Source organism: Lepus europaeus, chromosome 5 (genome assembly GCF_033115175.1).
Source record: "Lepus europaeus isolate LE1 chromosome 5, mLepTim1.pri, whole genome shotgun sequence".
Lineage (NCBI taxonomy): Eukaryota > Metazoa > Chordata > Mammalia > Lagomorpha > Leporidae > Lepus > Lepus europaeus.
In genome coordinates this window covers 139,609,970-139,626,475 of record NC_084831.1, presented here as the reverse complement: position 1 = coordinate 139,626,475, position 16,506 = coordinate 139,609,970, and the positions used below count along the sequence as shown (strand labels likewise).

Sequence of the window (16,506 nt, the reverse complement as noted above, 5' to 3'; positions counted from 1 at the left end):
ATTTATTGCAGCTCAATTCACAATAGCTAAAATATGGAATCAGCCCAGATGCCCATTCATGACTGGATAAAGAAAATGTGGTATGTATACACTATGAATATTATTCATCTGTAAAAAGAATGAAATCTTGTCTTTCACAACAAAATGGATGCCACTGGAATCCTTTACACCTAGTGAAATAAGCCAGTCCCCCAAAGGCAAATACTTTGTATTCCCTGGTCTGCGGTAACTTATAGAGTAAAAAAAAATGTAATGTATAATTATTTCCATTTCAATCTGCATACAATTATTCCTGTGCATAAAAATGGGATACTCGCAGAAGATATCTCACTCTCAGTGACAATTTTTTGAAGGAATTATGTGTTTTGTATGGTGCTTCTTTTATCATTGAGCTTTTGCTAAATTTTGTAATTGAACAGTCTAAAGTCATGTGTGCCTTGGTGAAGTAAAGGACAAGTATGTACTGTTTTGGGCAAGATGAGTTAGAATATTGTGAAACCCATTTAAAGAGAGCTTAGCAAGGAGAATTTACATAAGTCAATGTGACCACCAGGACATGTTGGTAGAACACAGAGACGTTTTGGAGATTTCTAGAAATTATTAGTTTAACAGAACTCAATAGAAAAAAAGTAGACAAAAAATAGAGACTTCAATGCTTGTTATCTCTATTATATGGGAATTTTTGCACCAGGAAGACTGCACATAATTCAACAAACTTATATCTAACTTGCATCAACACATAGTGAAGAGCCAAGAAGTTTGTGATCTGTGGTTGGAACTGCTGAGAATGTGTCTCAAAATTTCCAGGAAAAGGAAAAAGGGAGATATCTTGAAGGGAGACCAAGAATAGCTCCACAATACTGTTCATATTTTACAAAAAAAGTAAAATTCAGCCCTGTATTAGAAGTAGCTTTGGTAACTTCCAATACAAAACAGATTCCAATGATGCACAATTATGAGAGAACTAAAACTAGTTTATTATAATAATAAGCAAGCAATTCAACTGGATGAGGATCTGGTAAACAGGAACTAAAGGTATGGAGTGATAGAGATGGGGTCGCAACAGTCAGGTTAGGTCTCAAGAAAAGGAGGAAATTGATTGTTCATTAGTTGGTTATATTGAGGTTGGTCAGACAGTTTGTACAGATGCATCTGAAAAATCCAAAAGTTCTCATCTGTTGAACTGCTATTTTTCACTCTTTCTGACATTTGACGATTATTGCATAGCTGAATTCTGAAGGATCTATTTTCCAGACAACTCTTTGTTCTTCAGTGAGAAGATGATGATAATTGTTAATTGTGAAAATGTAATTAAACATATTGAAATTCATTCAGAAACAATTGTGCAAACATCTTCATATATAAGGTTACCTAATGTAAATGATTTTTAAAAATGTCATGCATCCTGAGAGCCTGAGACAGAAACTGGAGTCCTATGGGCCAGGTCAACAAAGGACCTGTCGAAACTAGGGTCAGATTTTTCATTAGAGTTAATCATCCATAAAGAGACGTGTGATGATAAAGGAAGCAAACCTCAGTGCTTTGAGGATTAATTCAAGGATATCATTCTGGCTCTCCACTTCCATTCTAGCATTTTGCTGCCTAGAATTATAGAAAACTTCCCTTTCTGCCAACTCCCTATTCATTTGCCCCTTTCGTTTTTCCCGCTCCAGCTCATCCTCCAGCTCTCTGATTTTTGCTTCATATGCCTTTCTTATCTGTCTTTTTTCCCTCTCTAGCTCTGCTCTGTAATGTTCTTGCATCACTTGGATTTGCTTCTGAATCTCCTTCTCAGCCCTCTGGTACATTTTGTTAGTATAGCACTCTCCTTTATTCTCACTGACCACACGCTCCACCAGGGACAGGAGCTCTGCTCTCTGGACCTGCTGTTCAGCCATTGTTGCTCTATTGTTGAATGCACAGTAGCGATCACCAAACTTGTCCACCAATTCTTGAAGGGCTCTGGGAGCTCTGCTTAAGTAATCATGGATATCAGTGCCTTCCAAGTTATCTTTTCTGGTGAATAAGAGGATCATGAATTTTCTAGCCCTGCCTTCAAACATTTTCAGAATCTTCTCTATGGCCTCATGATCTTCCCAAGAGAAACAGCCCAGTGGGACCACTAGGACCACAGCATGAGGCCCTGGGGAGGTCAGGAGAATGCAGCGAGAGATTTCCCTGCACGTGACAGCATCTTGTATCTCAGTGTCGAAAATGCCTGGAGTATCAACGACGACAATTTCTCTTCCATTCCACATGCTGCTCCTTTTCTCACAGCTCTTCGTGATGGATTTTGCTTCAATGCCAGAAGGAAATACTTTCTCTCCAAGGATGTTATTCCCTGTTGCACTTTTTCCTGCTCCAGTTTTACCCACTAAGACAATTCTCAGCTGGGAATTTCTGTAGTCTTGGCTTCCAGGCCCTGAGACATCAAGAAAACAAATGCCACAGTGTTAGAATCCACCTCAACAGTTTCTCCCATGGAGTCTTGCCCTTCTCTGTCGCTGCCTGTGGGGCTCTCCTCTTCATGACATCTGCACTCACGGGAAGTCTCTGAAAGCACCCCCCCCACCATGTCCCTCTTCTAGTACTTGGGAAACTGGCTTATCCCATGGTCTCCTGCTTGCAATCTCTCTTTTCATGAGTCCTTTGAATTCCTTATTCTGATCTTTTGTAACTTTGAAACTCACAGAGGAGAAAATATATTTCAGAAGAGAAGTGTGAGCTGCTGCTGAAGGCTGTTTCTCATCAGATAAGGCAAGAAGTAACACAAAACCTGACTCTGGGGTAGTGGAAGTAGAAGCGAAATTTTTTCAATTTATAATCAAAATGGAACATTTCTTCCTCACCTTAAGAAACTAGGTAGTAAAAAAGAATGAAATGCTGTCTTTACAACACAATGGATACAACTAGAAACCCTTATACTTAGTGTAATAAGCCAGTTCCAAAAGGACAAATGTCATATGGTTTCCCTAATCTATAAGAAAGTACCAAAATGTAATGCATATAAGTGAAATTGACATTTAAGATTCGATTATTGTTTACAACCCTTGTATCTACAGTTGAGGAACAATGTTTTTTTTCTTCTATTTGTTGTATTCTTTACTTGGTGTAAGGTTAATATTCTATGCATAAAATAGACTGAGAGTAGATTATTGAAAAATTAAAGGAAAGAATGGGAAAGGAAGAAGGGAAGGTGAGGGCATGGGCATGAGGGAGGGTAGGGTAGGAAGTATTAATATATTCCTATGTCTGTATATATGAGATACATGCGATTTGTTCACCTAAAAATTTAAAGATAAAGAAAAATGAAAAAAAGAAACCAAGTAGATGGGTTTTATAAATTATTATTAATCTTAATGTTTCCCCCATTTGATAACCAGAATCTTGGTATGAAAGAAGTACATTTCCAAAAGTTATAGGACTGAAAATAGCAGATGCAGGAAGGATAAGATTATGTAAGAAAAAATATGGTTGGGAGCTTACATTACTATTTTGCTAGTGACACAATGGGAGAGAGTAAGGATATTCAAGGGGCTCTGGCTGATCACAGGGAAAGGGGGTCAAGAAATGATAGCAGGTGAATTGAAAAGGCAGTAAAACACAGCTCCAGCACTTCGGCAACTGACCAGTGCTGGCAGCATAAAGATGACAACTCATGCTGTAGACATCAAGGGTAGACACAAGCTATTTCTTTTTTTTTTTATGGTGATTTTTTTTAACTTTTATTTAATGAATATAAATTTCCAGTGTACACCTTATGGATTACAATGGCTTCCCCCTCCCATAACTTCCCTCCCACCCACAACCCTCCCCTCTCCCGCTCCTTCTCCCCTTCCATTCACATCAAGATTCATTTTCAATTCTCTTTATATACAGAAGATCAATTTAGTATAAAGATTTCAACAGTTTGAACCCACATAGAAACACAAAGTGAAACATACTGTTTGAGTACTAGTTATAGCATTAAATCAAAATGTACAGCACATTAAGGACAGAGATCCCACATGAGGAGCAACTGCACAGTGGCTCTTGTTGTTAACCCAACAAATTGACACTCTAGTTTATGGTGCCAGTAACCACCCTAGGCTGTCGTCATGAGTTGCCAAGGCTATGGAAGCCTTCCAAGTTTGCCGACTCTGATCATATTTAGACAAGGTCATAAAAGACAGAGTGAGGATAGTAACCAATGATCCTAAGAGTGGCATTTACCAGGTTTGAACAATTATACAGCATTAAGTGGGGAAGAGGACCATCAGTACACACAGGTTGGGAGTAGAGCCATTGGTGGTAGAGTAGAGGTTATGATTACAAAGGAACGAGGCCCAAGTGTGCTAGACAGGGTCTAGAACAAAGGACAGAGTCATTATTAGAGGAGCTAAGAATGGTGCTGTCTAAGCTACAATTAAGTTTTCTGATTGAGAGGCAAATAGAACCTGATAGAAGGGGCTTGATAATAATCTGGTGGGCTTTAGGCCTTGTAAGTTAAGAGGCCCAGACCTATCTATCTCTTCACATGGGGTATATCCTAAGGGAGGTGTGAACCTCCTAGGGGAAGGCACTCTGTTGACTTTCATTACTTGGCTGGCCTGGGAGGAGAGCTGGCCAGGTCAAGGCAGGGGGCATCTCTAACAAGAAATTTACAGTTCTGCCTGCAATGTTGCTGATCCTACTTGACCATACCCTCAGCTGCAGTGGTCACTTTGGAAGTTGGGCTGAGTGAAGGGCTTTTCAGCTTAGAGCCAATAAGATCTGTGGCTCTGGGCCGGCGCCGCGGCTCAATAGGCTAATCCTCCACCTTGCGGCGCCGGCACACCGGGTTCTAGTCCCGGTCGGGGCACCGATCCTGTCCCGGTTGCCCCCCTTCCAGGCCAGCTCTCTGCTGTGGCCAGGGAGTGCAGTGGAGGATGGCCCAAGTGCTCGGGCCCTGCACCCCATGGGAGACCAGGAGAAGCACCTGGCTCCTGCCATCGGGACAGCGCCGTGCGCCGGCCGCAGCGCGCTACCGCGGCGGCCATTGGAGGGTGAACCAACGGCAAAAAGGAAGGCCCCTCTCTCTGTCTCTCTCTACTGTCCACTCTGCCTGTCAAAAAAAAAAAAAAAGACAAAAAAAAAAAAAGATCTGTGGCTCTGACCTGGGCATCCTTCGACTCCAGGGCAGGTCCATTTCCAGTGATCCAACTTTGGCAGAGCTGCCAGGGCTCTTCACAAGCTGACTTCTGCTGAAGCCCAGGCTTACCACATTGAAAGCCACTGCAGTGGACTGGCCTGTTGGGTCTCCTTGAGGGCAGATCACTGTACAGATCAGCCATTAATAGGCCTGCCACCCATTGCTTCTGATGCCTAGCTTTCTTTTCCTCCTGGTTTGTGTTAAAGCAGACCAGAGGATGCAAGTCAAGGGAGTGCCCATGTCCCATCTCTAATCTTCGGTGGCCTGAACTACAAGTCTATAGTCACAGGCATGTTCTGTAGTAGTTTTTCTAAGGTAGACAATGCCCATGAGGAAAATTATATTCTCACTTTAAAACTTTCTTTCCCTTTGGTCTGAAAGGGAGGTTTTTTCTACTTACTGTATACTTCGCTGATGGTGAAGTAAATCTAGCTATGAGATTATTATTTAAGTTCTTATTTTGGCTATGCTATTACAGAAACATCTTAGCCAATTCTTTTATAAGGTCTAAAGATTAAATTGTGCGTCCTACAGATTCCTTCATAATAGAATTAGTTTCCTACCTTGAAAAGAATAGAGAAATGAAAGAACAAGTTGGGCTTAGAATAGAGAAATGAGGGAGCAAGTCCTAGATCGCTTGCTGACAATAGCAATATTACATGAATACTTAGCAAACCGTTTCAACCATTAGATAACAACTTAAGAAAACATTTACCAGAAGGTCCAATGCCTTCTATAAATTTTAAGAATCATGTATTTGAAAACACCTCTTAAATATCTAACATGGTGTAGTTTGTTTAGCCAGTAAACTTAAGCACAACCATATAAAATGTCTTTAGTTTCTTTCTACCAACAAGTTTAAAACATGATACACAGATTCAGGTCACACAAATTAAAATGTATCTTTGATAGATTTTAGCAGCTTAAATTTATGGACAATCTTATCTATAAGCCATTTAAAATAAAACTCCTAATAAAATTTCCTATGTGGACATACAATATGTACACACATATAACATAGCATAATAGACCAATACAGCAATTTTAATAATAGCTTTTAAAATCTTTAACTCTTTTTGTAGATTGCCAATTGATTTGAATTGCTTTTTGTTTTTAGATTACTTTAACACATTGCTTTAACAGAGCATCAGAGTTGAATTCTATGTCAAAGAGAAATTGAGCTTCCTGTGATCTTTTGCTGTGAGGTTTCCTTCCTTTACCTTCTTTCATATTGGTGACCGTGTTTCTGTGTTTCTGTGTGTAACACATCTTTAAGCATCTTTTGCAGGGCAGGATGAGTGGCAACAAATTCTTTCAGTTTCTGTTTGTTATGAAAAGTCTTAATTTCACCTTCATTCACAAATGAGAGCTTTGCAGGATATAATATTCTGGGCTGGCAGTTTTTCTCTCTTAGTACCTGGGCTATATCTCGCCATTCCCTTCTAGCTTGTAGGGTTTCTGATGAGAAGTCTGCTGTGAGTCTAATTGGAGATCCTCTGAGAGTAATCTGACGTTTCTCTCTTGCACCTTTTAGAATCTTTTCTTTATGTTTCACTGTGGTGAGTTTGATTACAATGTGTCGTGGTGAGGATCTCTTTTGGTCATGTTTATTAGGGATTCTATAAGCTTCCTGTACTAAGATGCCTCTGTCCTTCTCCAAACCTGGGAAATTTTCTGCTAGTATCTTACTGAAAATGCCTTCTAATCCTTTCTTCCTCTCCATGCCTTCAGGAACTCCTAGAACCCGAATGTTGGGTTTTTTAATAGTATCCTGTAGATTCCCGACAATATTTTTTAGATTTCTAATTTCTTCTTCTTTTCTTTGGTTTGCCTGTTTCCTTTCCTGTTCTCTGTCTTCTAATTCCGATATTCTCTCTTCTGCTTCACCCATTCTGTTTTTAAGGCTCTCTAATGTGTTTGTCATTTGATCTATTGAACTCTTCATTTCATTGTGGTTTTTTGTCACTATCATAGTTTCATGTTCTACTAGTTGTTTCATTTCATTTTGATTCCTCCTTAATATTTCATTTTCACGAGAGAGATTTTCTATCTTGTCCATTAAAGATTTCTGTAGTTCAAGAATTTGTTTTTGAGAACTTCTTAATGTCCTTATCAATTTTTTGAGATCTGTTTCTTGCATTTCTTCTGTCTCATCATCTTCATAATCTTGAATTGGGGTGTCTTTTTCATTTGGGGGCGTCATAGTGTCTTCCTTGTTCCTGCCACCTCGGTTTTTGCGTTTGTTGTATGGCATGTTGGAGATATTTGGTTTCTTTACTGTGGACTTTTTTTCTTGTTACACTATGGCTCTATATTAAGTGGACTGTCTGCTTTGGGTGGAGCCTTAGAGGCTTGAGATGAGTGTGGACTGAGAGCTGTGTTTGGTTCCTCAGGGTTGAGGGTGTGTCAAAGATGACACTCCCAGGTTAGGTGTGGTAAATCTCTCTTTCTTTTTTTTTTTTTTGATTCAAAAGGGAAGTAATTCCGCACAGCTGAACATAATTGGAGGTAGTTAGCAGGCGAATGATATACCCACAGGAGCCAGAGATTGGAAGCTCTTTCCCAAGGACCACACAGGGAATCTCTGCTGCCTTCGGTGTGGGCTCCAATTCTCCTGCAGTCTCCCACTGGGTTGCCAAGTTAGACCCTAATCTCCTGTTATTTCACCCCTCCCCCAGAGTCAGGTTTTTCTGCTAGGCTCAGGGCCGGTGCAGACCTGAGGTCGCCCTGCTTATGACGTATGTCCAAAATGGCGCCTGCTCTTTGTCTTGCTCGCCTTTGAGGGATGAGCAGAGAGAGAGAAACTCGTGTCCGTATCGGTCACTTTTTTTTTTCTCTCTCTCTCTCTTCTAGTTAGCCTGGTGAACTTTTCCCCACGGAGTTTCAAGCCTCATTCCCTCTATTCTCCTCTTTCCGCTTGCCCGCTGGTTTCTCGGGCTATTGAGGTTCGGCTCACCTCGCGTTCCAGCGCTGGTGTGTTGAGTCTGCCGCTGGTGTCCCGAACTTGGGCTCCCACGCTCTCCACGCAGGTCCACTGTGAATCACTAGTTCCGGAAGAGTTTCCGCTGCTGTTTCTTCCCCTACTCTTCCTTGACCCTGCAGTATCTCCACTTTTATTAACCTGTGTATCTTGCTGAACTATCAGTGTGCTCCCTTCCTATTCCGCCATCTTGCCGCTCTGACACAAGCTATTTCTATCCCTGCATGTATGCCTATTTGGAATGAGATTTGTAGTTCCTCACACCAAGACATTGTCTATATCACTGTTTCTTCAATTTGGGTGCCCTGTGTGACTTGTTTTGGAGAAAAGCAATTTAGAAAGCATGATGCAAGCAAAGAATTCAAAAGAGCTTCCCTATTGTGGAATGCCTCTGTTTTCTTCTCTTCCAGCAGCTGCCACATAGAGAAGCCTGGGAAAGCTTACCCAAGGACAACAAGGTCCACATAATCCCTGTTACCCTGATCTGGGAAAGGGCCTGCTAACTCCCAGATATGTACTTGAATCATACAAGAACATTCAGTTATTTATCCTGAAGTGCACTAACTTGCAATAGATATATGTATGAGTGCCTGGAATCAGCCAGTTTCAAGAAAATGGCCTCTGTTTAAGCCATGAAATTGGGATAGTTTGCTAAGCCTGCAATGCTCAATTGACATTGTCAATTTCTGTAGGGAGGGGAAACAAAAGTTTATGTCATATAGTAAGTGAATCAGCCTGTTGAAATTGTTGGATATAGTGAGGAGAAGGGAAATTAGGGACCTGAATGAAGGATCTATTACTCTCACATTTCTCCTTCTCGGTACTCCTCCAGGCTGAAGAAATGGAAGAAGAAAACCTGATGAGCTACAACCAACTTTTCTAGTATGTCTTCATTGTGGAATGCAGGAAGTGAGGTACCATGCTGAGCCCTGCCTCAATCAGAGGACAATCTCTCTGCCACTCAGCTGTGAGGGCCACTTCATGAGGAGAAAGTGGGGTCAGTAGAAATGAATGAGCAGGGTAAATGAAGACAAAATGAGGAAGGGGTTGAAAATATTTTCTTGGAGACTCCAAGATAGTGGATTAGGGAGCGACATGCTGCACTAGACTAGAGAGAAACAGTGAAAGAAAGGGGTGTAGGAAGTGCACTGTCAAGGGAGAATTGGATAGAAAAATCACACTGGAAGTCCCACAAGAGGAGGAGGAGGAACACCATGGATGTGTGTGGAGGGTGCAGATGGGCAGCAGGAATGCAGGCCCAGCATACAACTGCAGCAGGTGAGTGCTGGAGCAGGTGGCAGGTTGGAGACAGAGGTGAGACTAGACTACAACAACCCATGGTGATATAGTTGGAGAAAGAGCATGGTGTGACCTGGACTGGAGCCCTGGGAGGTAGTGGTTACTAATGGTTTTCCGCAGACCAGTGGAAGTAGAGGGGGTAGGTTTATCATGCCCCAATTTCCCCACAATAGTATCTGCTTCCTGGCTGAGAAAAGGTGAGCGCAATTTTGGGTTTGGGCAGGAGCTGTGGAAGTCTTTCTGTGCACACACAGCAACTGGCTGAGCCAGGATGTCATCTTCACAGCAGTACTAGTAGCAGTGATGGGGAGAGAGTAACATTTGACCAGTGGCTCTTGTGTACCCACTTGTTCCAGTGATTCTAATGGAGGGAAGAATTCACTGTCCTGATTGACTTTGATCCTGGTTTGGAGGTGGCTGGGCAACCATGTAGGATGGTGAGGTGCCTGCAGTCTTCCAGGCTCAGGATGCCTTGGTGGAGCTGTTTCAGGGAACATCTGTGTCTCTGCTGACTGGGCAGGCTGACAGGGCAGAAAGAAACCTCTGCACCCAGTGACTGTGGGAGCCTTGTGTGTTGAGAATGTGGGGAATCGACTGTTACATGAGAAGGTGCAGGACGTAGCTGGGTCTCTGGGCAGTCATGGGGAGTGGCTCCACACACTGACTGTGCTCACAGTGAGGACAGAACAGATAATTTTGTGGTTCATACAGTGGCATGGTACACATGGGGGCTAACACCTGGGCATTGAGATCTACCATGCCCAACTTGGGTGTTACCCTGGATACATGTTCTACACTGGAGCACTGACCAGAGCTCCCTTGCTACACCTACCACACACCTCCTGATATTCCCTGAAAGTGCAGTCCTTCCACTAAGCCACAGAGGAATAGCTTGAAGATAAATGTCTTCAGAGGAAGAAAAGTCAGTTCCACAAATGCCTAAAGACAAACACAGAAATTGAAGAAACAAGAATAAGGAAGGCACCACAAACCTCCCAAAGGAATACAGCAGCAGCATTTCAATATTAGAATGTGAAGTTGAAGAGAGTGAGCATACGCCAGAAACTGAATTCAAACAATTAATCATAGGCTACTCAAAAGCAATCAGAAGCAAATTCACAAACTAACAAAAATCATATATGATATAAATGGAAGTTTTTCCCATGAAATAGAATTTAAAGAGAAATCAAAATGAAATATTAGAATTGAAGAATTCAATAGTTCTAATAAGAATGTGGTGAAAAGCCTTACTAGCAGACTTGGTTAGCCAGAAGAAAGAATATTAGAACTAGAAGACAAATCTTTGGAAATTTCACAAACAAACAAAATCAAGAAGAAAATAGAAAAAAAATGTAAAAACAGTGTGGAAGATTTATGGGACACTATCAAATGACCCAACATAAAAATCTTTGGAGTTCCTGAAGATGTGGAAAGAGAGAATGGACTAGAAGGCCTATTTAGTGAACTGATCACAGAAATCTCCTCAATTTGGTGAAAGAAAGGGACGTTCAAGTAGAGAAAACACAAAGAAATCATAAGAGACATGACCAGAAAGGATCTTCAAAAATGACTCAGCAAAGTGAAGTCACACCCAACAGAATGGGAGAAAAGTTTTGCAAACTACACAATGGATAAAGGGTTAACACCCAGGAACTATAAATTACCCATGATACTCAACAACAACTGAAGAAGCAAATAAATTTAAGTAATGGGCAAAGGATTTGAACAAGCATTTTTTTTTGAAAGATAGACAGTGAGAGAGAGAGAGAGAGAGACAGAGAGAAAGGCCTTCCTTCCATTGGTTCACTCCCCAAATGGCCACCACGGCTGGCACTGTGCTGATCCAAAGCCAGGAGCCAGGTGCTTCCTCCTGGTCTCCCATGCGGGTGCAGGGCCCAAGCACTTAAGCTATCCTCTACTGCCCTCCTGGGCCATAGCAGAGAGCTGGACTAGAAGAGGAGCAACTGGTACTGAATCTGGTGCTCATATGGGATGCTGGCACCACAGGCGGAGGATTAACCAAGTGAGCCACGGTGCCGGCCCCTGAACAAGCATTTTTCAAGAGAGAAAATCAAATAGCCAACAGATATCTGAGAAAATGCTCAGGATCACTAGCCATCAGAGAAATTCAAATCAAATCCACAATGCAGTTAGAATGGCTCTCATAAAGAGATCAATGAATGACAATGTTGTTGAAGATGTGGGGAAAAAGGTACCCTTGTACACTATTGGTGGAAATATAAACTTGTGCTACCACTGTAGAAAACAGTATGGAGATACCTCAGAAATCTGAATACAGACTTACCATATGATCCAGCCATCCACTCCTGGGAATTTACTGAAACCAAAAGAAATCAGCATATGAAAGATTTATCTGTACCTCCACGTTCACTGCAGAACAATTCACATTAGCTAAGAGGTGGAATCAACCCAGATGTCCATAACTGTTGACTGGATAAAGAAATTATGGTACATATACACTATGGAGTACTACTCAGCTGTAAAAAAATATGAAATGTTTCTTTTGCAAAAAAAAGGCACAACTGGAAATGATTATGCTTAATCGAATAAGCCAGTTCTCAAAATATAGATACTATGTTTTACCTGATTCGAGGTAACTAATAGAGTACCTGCAATATATATATATATATATATATATATATATATATATATACACACACACACACACACATATATATATATAGTGTATTTGAGTGAAATAGGCATTTTGAGATTCAATAATTGTTTACAGCCCTTGTCTCTTCCATTGAGGAACAATATATTTTTTCTTTTTTTCTTCATATTGTGTGTTGAATTCATTCACTTATTGTAGGGCTAACTATATGATCATCAAGTAAATTGAAAATAGATCTTTGTAAAGATTAAGAGTGGGAATGTGAGAGGGAGGAGGAGGAAGGGCTGCACTGTGGGGTAGAGGGAGGGTGAGGAGGAGTGTCACTATGTTCCTAAATCTGTGTATGTGAAATACATGAAATGTATATAACTTAAATAAAATTAAAAAGAGAAAAAAGAAAATATTTTCTTGCTTAGAGGGGAACTGACTGCCAAGGCAAGACGGAGCTTCTACCACAGCCCTGTCTGCTCTCGTCTCCACAGCCTGGACTGGGGGCCATGAGCACCCTCTCCGTGGATGGCAGTCCACTTGAAACTCACCATGGTATTGGGATGCCATTGTAGATTGAATTCCTGTAGATGAAAACAGATACATAACCATGTTGTCTTAGGGAAATGACAGTAACTAGAATCCCAGCCTCCCATGACCCATACTCTTTTTTTGTCATAAACTTGCTATTTTGATTTTTCATGTCATATTTCCCAAAACTTTCATCACATCTCAATTTTTAGTCTTATATTCGGATTGTTCCTTTTTCTTCAACAAGATTAAAGGCTTCCAGTGCTGCCTCAGCACTTACTATGCCCTTCCCCCTTCCTTGGTGGTGAATCATTGCCTCGATGCCTTTCAACATAGTCTGTCCCTCAGACTGTCCTCAGAGCTCCAAATGTCAATTTCCTGCTCATTTTCTCCATTTGGCTTTCATCGGCATCTCAGAGTATGGCCAAAATTGGACCCTTGGCCTTCCTCCAGCTGTTATTCCCTGTCTCAACAAATGACCTCATTCTTCAGCCAGTGGCTCTTGAAGATCATTGGGGTCATCTACTAGAACTCTTCATTCCTCACTCTCATCGGCCCAACACCAGATCTCATTGATTCTGCTTCCAACAAACCTCAAAATTATCCGCCTCTCTCCACCTTCCTGCTAATCATTTCACTGTCACTTATTTATACCCTAACAAACTCCTAACTTATCATCTCACTCTGAATCCTTTTTCTACTCTAAAATTGCTGCTATTTTAAAACAAAAATCTGATTTCTTTTTCTTGTTTATATTTCCTAATGACTTCCTATTGGCTTTAGAAAATAGTTTAACTCCTTAGATTGTTCCAAATGCCCTTGCATGATCCACACTGGCCTCCTCAATGCTCCATACATCTTCTGTGTTCCTTCCAATTTCTAGGCCCTGGCAGAGCTGTTCTGCTCCCATGGAGCACCAACACTCCAACCCATGGCCCAGCTCTCTCGGCTCAGCCCCTAGAACTGTTCAGGGAAGTCTCCAATATCTTCCAAACACCGTAGCCAACCAACAGCAGCTCTGGTGTGTTCTGCATTACCTGCTCTAATTGTGCTCCAGGAGTGCATATTGCAGCAGAGAGTTACTCGTCTAATGTTTTATTGTCTCTCCTTAGACTATGACCTTTGTGAAGGGAGAACCATGTATGTCTTGTGTTTTGGGGGATGAGCACAATACTCAACAAAGAGTACTTCCCCATAAGTATCTTAAATAAATTAATGTATAAATAATTACCCTGCCTCTTGCCTCTCTCTAATCTATCATTATGTCCAGTTTTGTCTGGTCTGTGAAAACAGCAATCTTTTTCTTATTCACCATTATTAGTGTCACGGTCACATGGCATCACATTTTTAAAAGCTCTCTTTTGTTTCTATCAACAAACATGTTCCAATTGAGCAGACTCTGACCACTACGAGCTGAAAGTGCTGATAGTTAAGGCTACCAGAGAGCAAGCCATCAATTACAAATCTGAAACATCATTAGAAAACCAGAGTCTCTTTGGAAAGAAAAGCTATTTCTTCATCCTTTAAGAATAAGGATTAGGTAATTGCTTCTTATAAGCCAGGAAGAGAAATCACAGAATTAAGAAACAATCTTTGACTACAAAGTTTATGTTGGTGCTTGGTATTAAGAGAGCGCATAGGGGACCAGAGACAAAGAACACAACTGGTCTCTGGGTGTTTGTTAAATTCCTCCTTCCACCCTGGCAGCCCATAGCAAGAGCCGTGGATGATCACTGATGTCATAAAAAAAGAGTATTAGTTGTTAAAGGAACAACAGTAGTCACTGTGCACTTGGTCCCCATGTAGGAACTCTGTCCCTATTGAATTGTAATATGAGAATTGACTACAAATTCTCTCCCCAAACTGTGCTCTATATGTTGTGTGTGGGCGTCGGGACAAATTGTTGAAGTCTATGATTAGCATAGAGCTGCTCCTCTATATATAAAGTCATAATAAAAATGAGCCATAATGAAGAAGGAGATGGGGGAGGGAATGGGAGGTGGGATGAGAGTATGGGGGAAAGAACTAAAGAACTAAAGTTGTATCTATGTAAAAATGCATTCATTAAATAAAAATTTTAAAAATTCCTCCTTTCAGCTCATGGGATTTTATAATGCTGCTCTGTAGAGCTGAACTGAGACACAAAAGCAGGAGCCTGCACCGCAGATGCTGATCTCAAGTGGCTGAATTCTCTTCCTTCTGTCTCTAGAACAAGCAGCTCCTGGTCCCAGAACTCTCCTGTATTGCAGCGTCTCCCTTGACCTACCCTCAAGGGGCTATCTACCCTGAGACCAGGAAGGGATATCCCTGAGAAGGCAGTTCCCTAGGAGTGCATGATTAACCAGAAACAAGAACTCAGACCACAGCGTCTCCCTTCCTGACCTGTGTGCCAGGATTTGGTGGGGAAGGAGAGGGCTGTTAGTCTCTGCTCTTTACTCATCTCAGTGCTCATCTTCCCACCAGTTCCCCTGAGCTTACACTCACCCAGAGAGGGTAAGCTATAAAGCAGTGAAGAAAATCCATTTCTTTAAAAAGCAAATATTCCCTAGCAGAATCCCATGAAAGAGACATTAACATGTAGAGCTAGCATTCAAAATAGATAACAACCTAAAGTCAGCAAAGACAGGAAACAGGAACCGATAAGAAATATATTCTGCCAGAAAGTTCCCTGGCAGGTTTAACACAGATTCTGTGGAGACAACCCCTTCCCACCAAACTGAACACCTGCCACAACACACAAACACCCCTCTTCCCTTACCTGGAAAATCTGGGTCCTGAGCCCTTCTCTGATTTTACAGGCACTGTTAAACCAGGATGCTGAGAAGGAGGAGGAGAAACGAAGTGAAGGGAGGAACTGTTCAAATTTGCTCATGCTAGGGACCCGCCCACCTCACTATGCAGCAGCACTAACAGAAATTCCTGCAGAGGTGGGGTTGGTCTGTGCTGGCCAGTATGGTAGCCATCAGTGACATGTAGCTGTTGAGCACTTTAAATGTGACAGTGTGACTGCAGAGAAGAAATTTGAATTTTATTTTGTTTTAACAGATTTAAAGTTAAATAGCTCAGCGTGGCTAATAGCTACCCATTGGACTACAGCAAGACCCTCTGTGGGGCCAGCTGTTAAATTCTGGAAGAAACTGCAGGGTCCACACCAGAGAGTTGCCAGCTTTTCTCAAAGACCTCTGGGTCCCTGGACACACTGCTCCACACAGCAGACTTCCCAGCTGACATTTGCTCCTAGTGCCTCCTGCTTGAATGAGGCACTGCCTCCTCTCTTTCCCTTCAATGATGTGAGAGAGGGACAGAGCTGCTGTTTCTAAGGTGTGCCCTCTGAAACATGTGCTGGAAGCAAAACTGGTCTTCATTTGACTGAACAAGATGCAACCAAAGTTACCCTGGGTGGTGATGCTAGGGCCATTTGAAACAGTGATCTGCCCTCAAGGAGACCCAACAGGCCAGTCCACTGCAGTGGCTTTCAATGTGGTAAGCCTGGGCTTCAGCAGAAGTCAGCTTGTGAAGAGCCCTGGCAGCTCTGCCAAGAGTTGGATCACTGGAAATGGACCTGCCCTGGAGTCGAAGGATGCCCAGGTCAGAGCCACAGATCTTATTGGCTCTAAGCTGAAAAGCCCTTCACTCAGCCCAACTTCCAAAGTGACCACTGCAGCTGAGGGGATGGTCAAGTAGGGTCAGCAACATTGCAGACAGAACTGTAAATTTCTTGTTAGAGATGCCACCTGCCTTTACCTGGCCAGCTCTCCTCCCAGGCCAGCCAAGTAATGAAAGTCAACAGAGTGCCTTCCCCTAGGAGGTTCACACCTCCCTTAGGATGTACCCCATGTGAAGAGATAGATAGGTCTGGGCCTCTTAACTTACAAGGCCTAAAGCCCACCAGATTATTATCAA

The 16,506-nt window shown here is 42.0% G+C and overlaps 1 protein-coding gene across 1 annotated transcript; it reads right to left on the bottom strand.

The window, feature by feature from the left end:
- Window positions 1-957: 957 nt before the first annotated feature.
- LOC133761129 (GTPase IMAP family member 4-like) lies at window positions 958-15,450 on the bottom strand. Its single transcript, XM_062193794.1, has 4 exons — window positions 15,362-15,450; window positions 12,624-12,656; window positions 11,755-11,787; window positions 958-2,422 (listed from the first exon to the last, which is right to left on the bottom strand). Exons 2-4 carry the CDS (start codon window positions 12,640-12,642, stop codon window positions 1,491-1,493), a joined length of 984 nt encoding a protein of 327 aa, XP_062049778.1. The 5' UTR covers window positions 12,643-12,656; window positions 15,362-15,450; the 3' UTR covers window positions 958-1,490.
- Between the last annotated feature and the right edge of the window lie 1,056 nt (window positions 15,451-16,506).

Bases quoted from the DNA above. Each gene is read 5' to 3' on its own strand.
- LOC133761129 (XM_062193794.1), bottom strand. The intron at 2,423-11,754 runs GTAAGTCTGTAT...TTGATGTCTCAG, and splicing joins GTGGATGGCTGGATCATATG to GGCCTGGAAGCCAAGACTAC.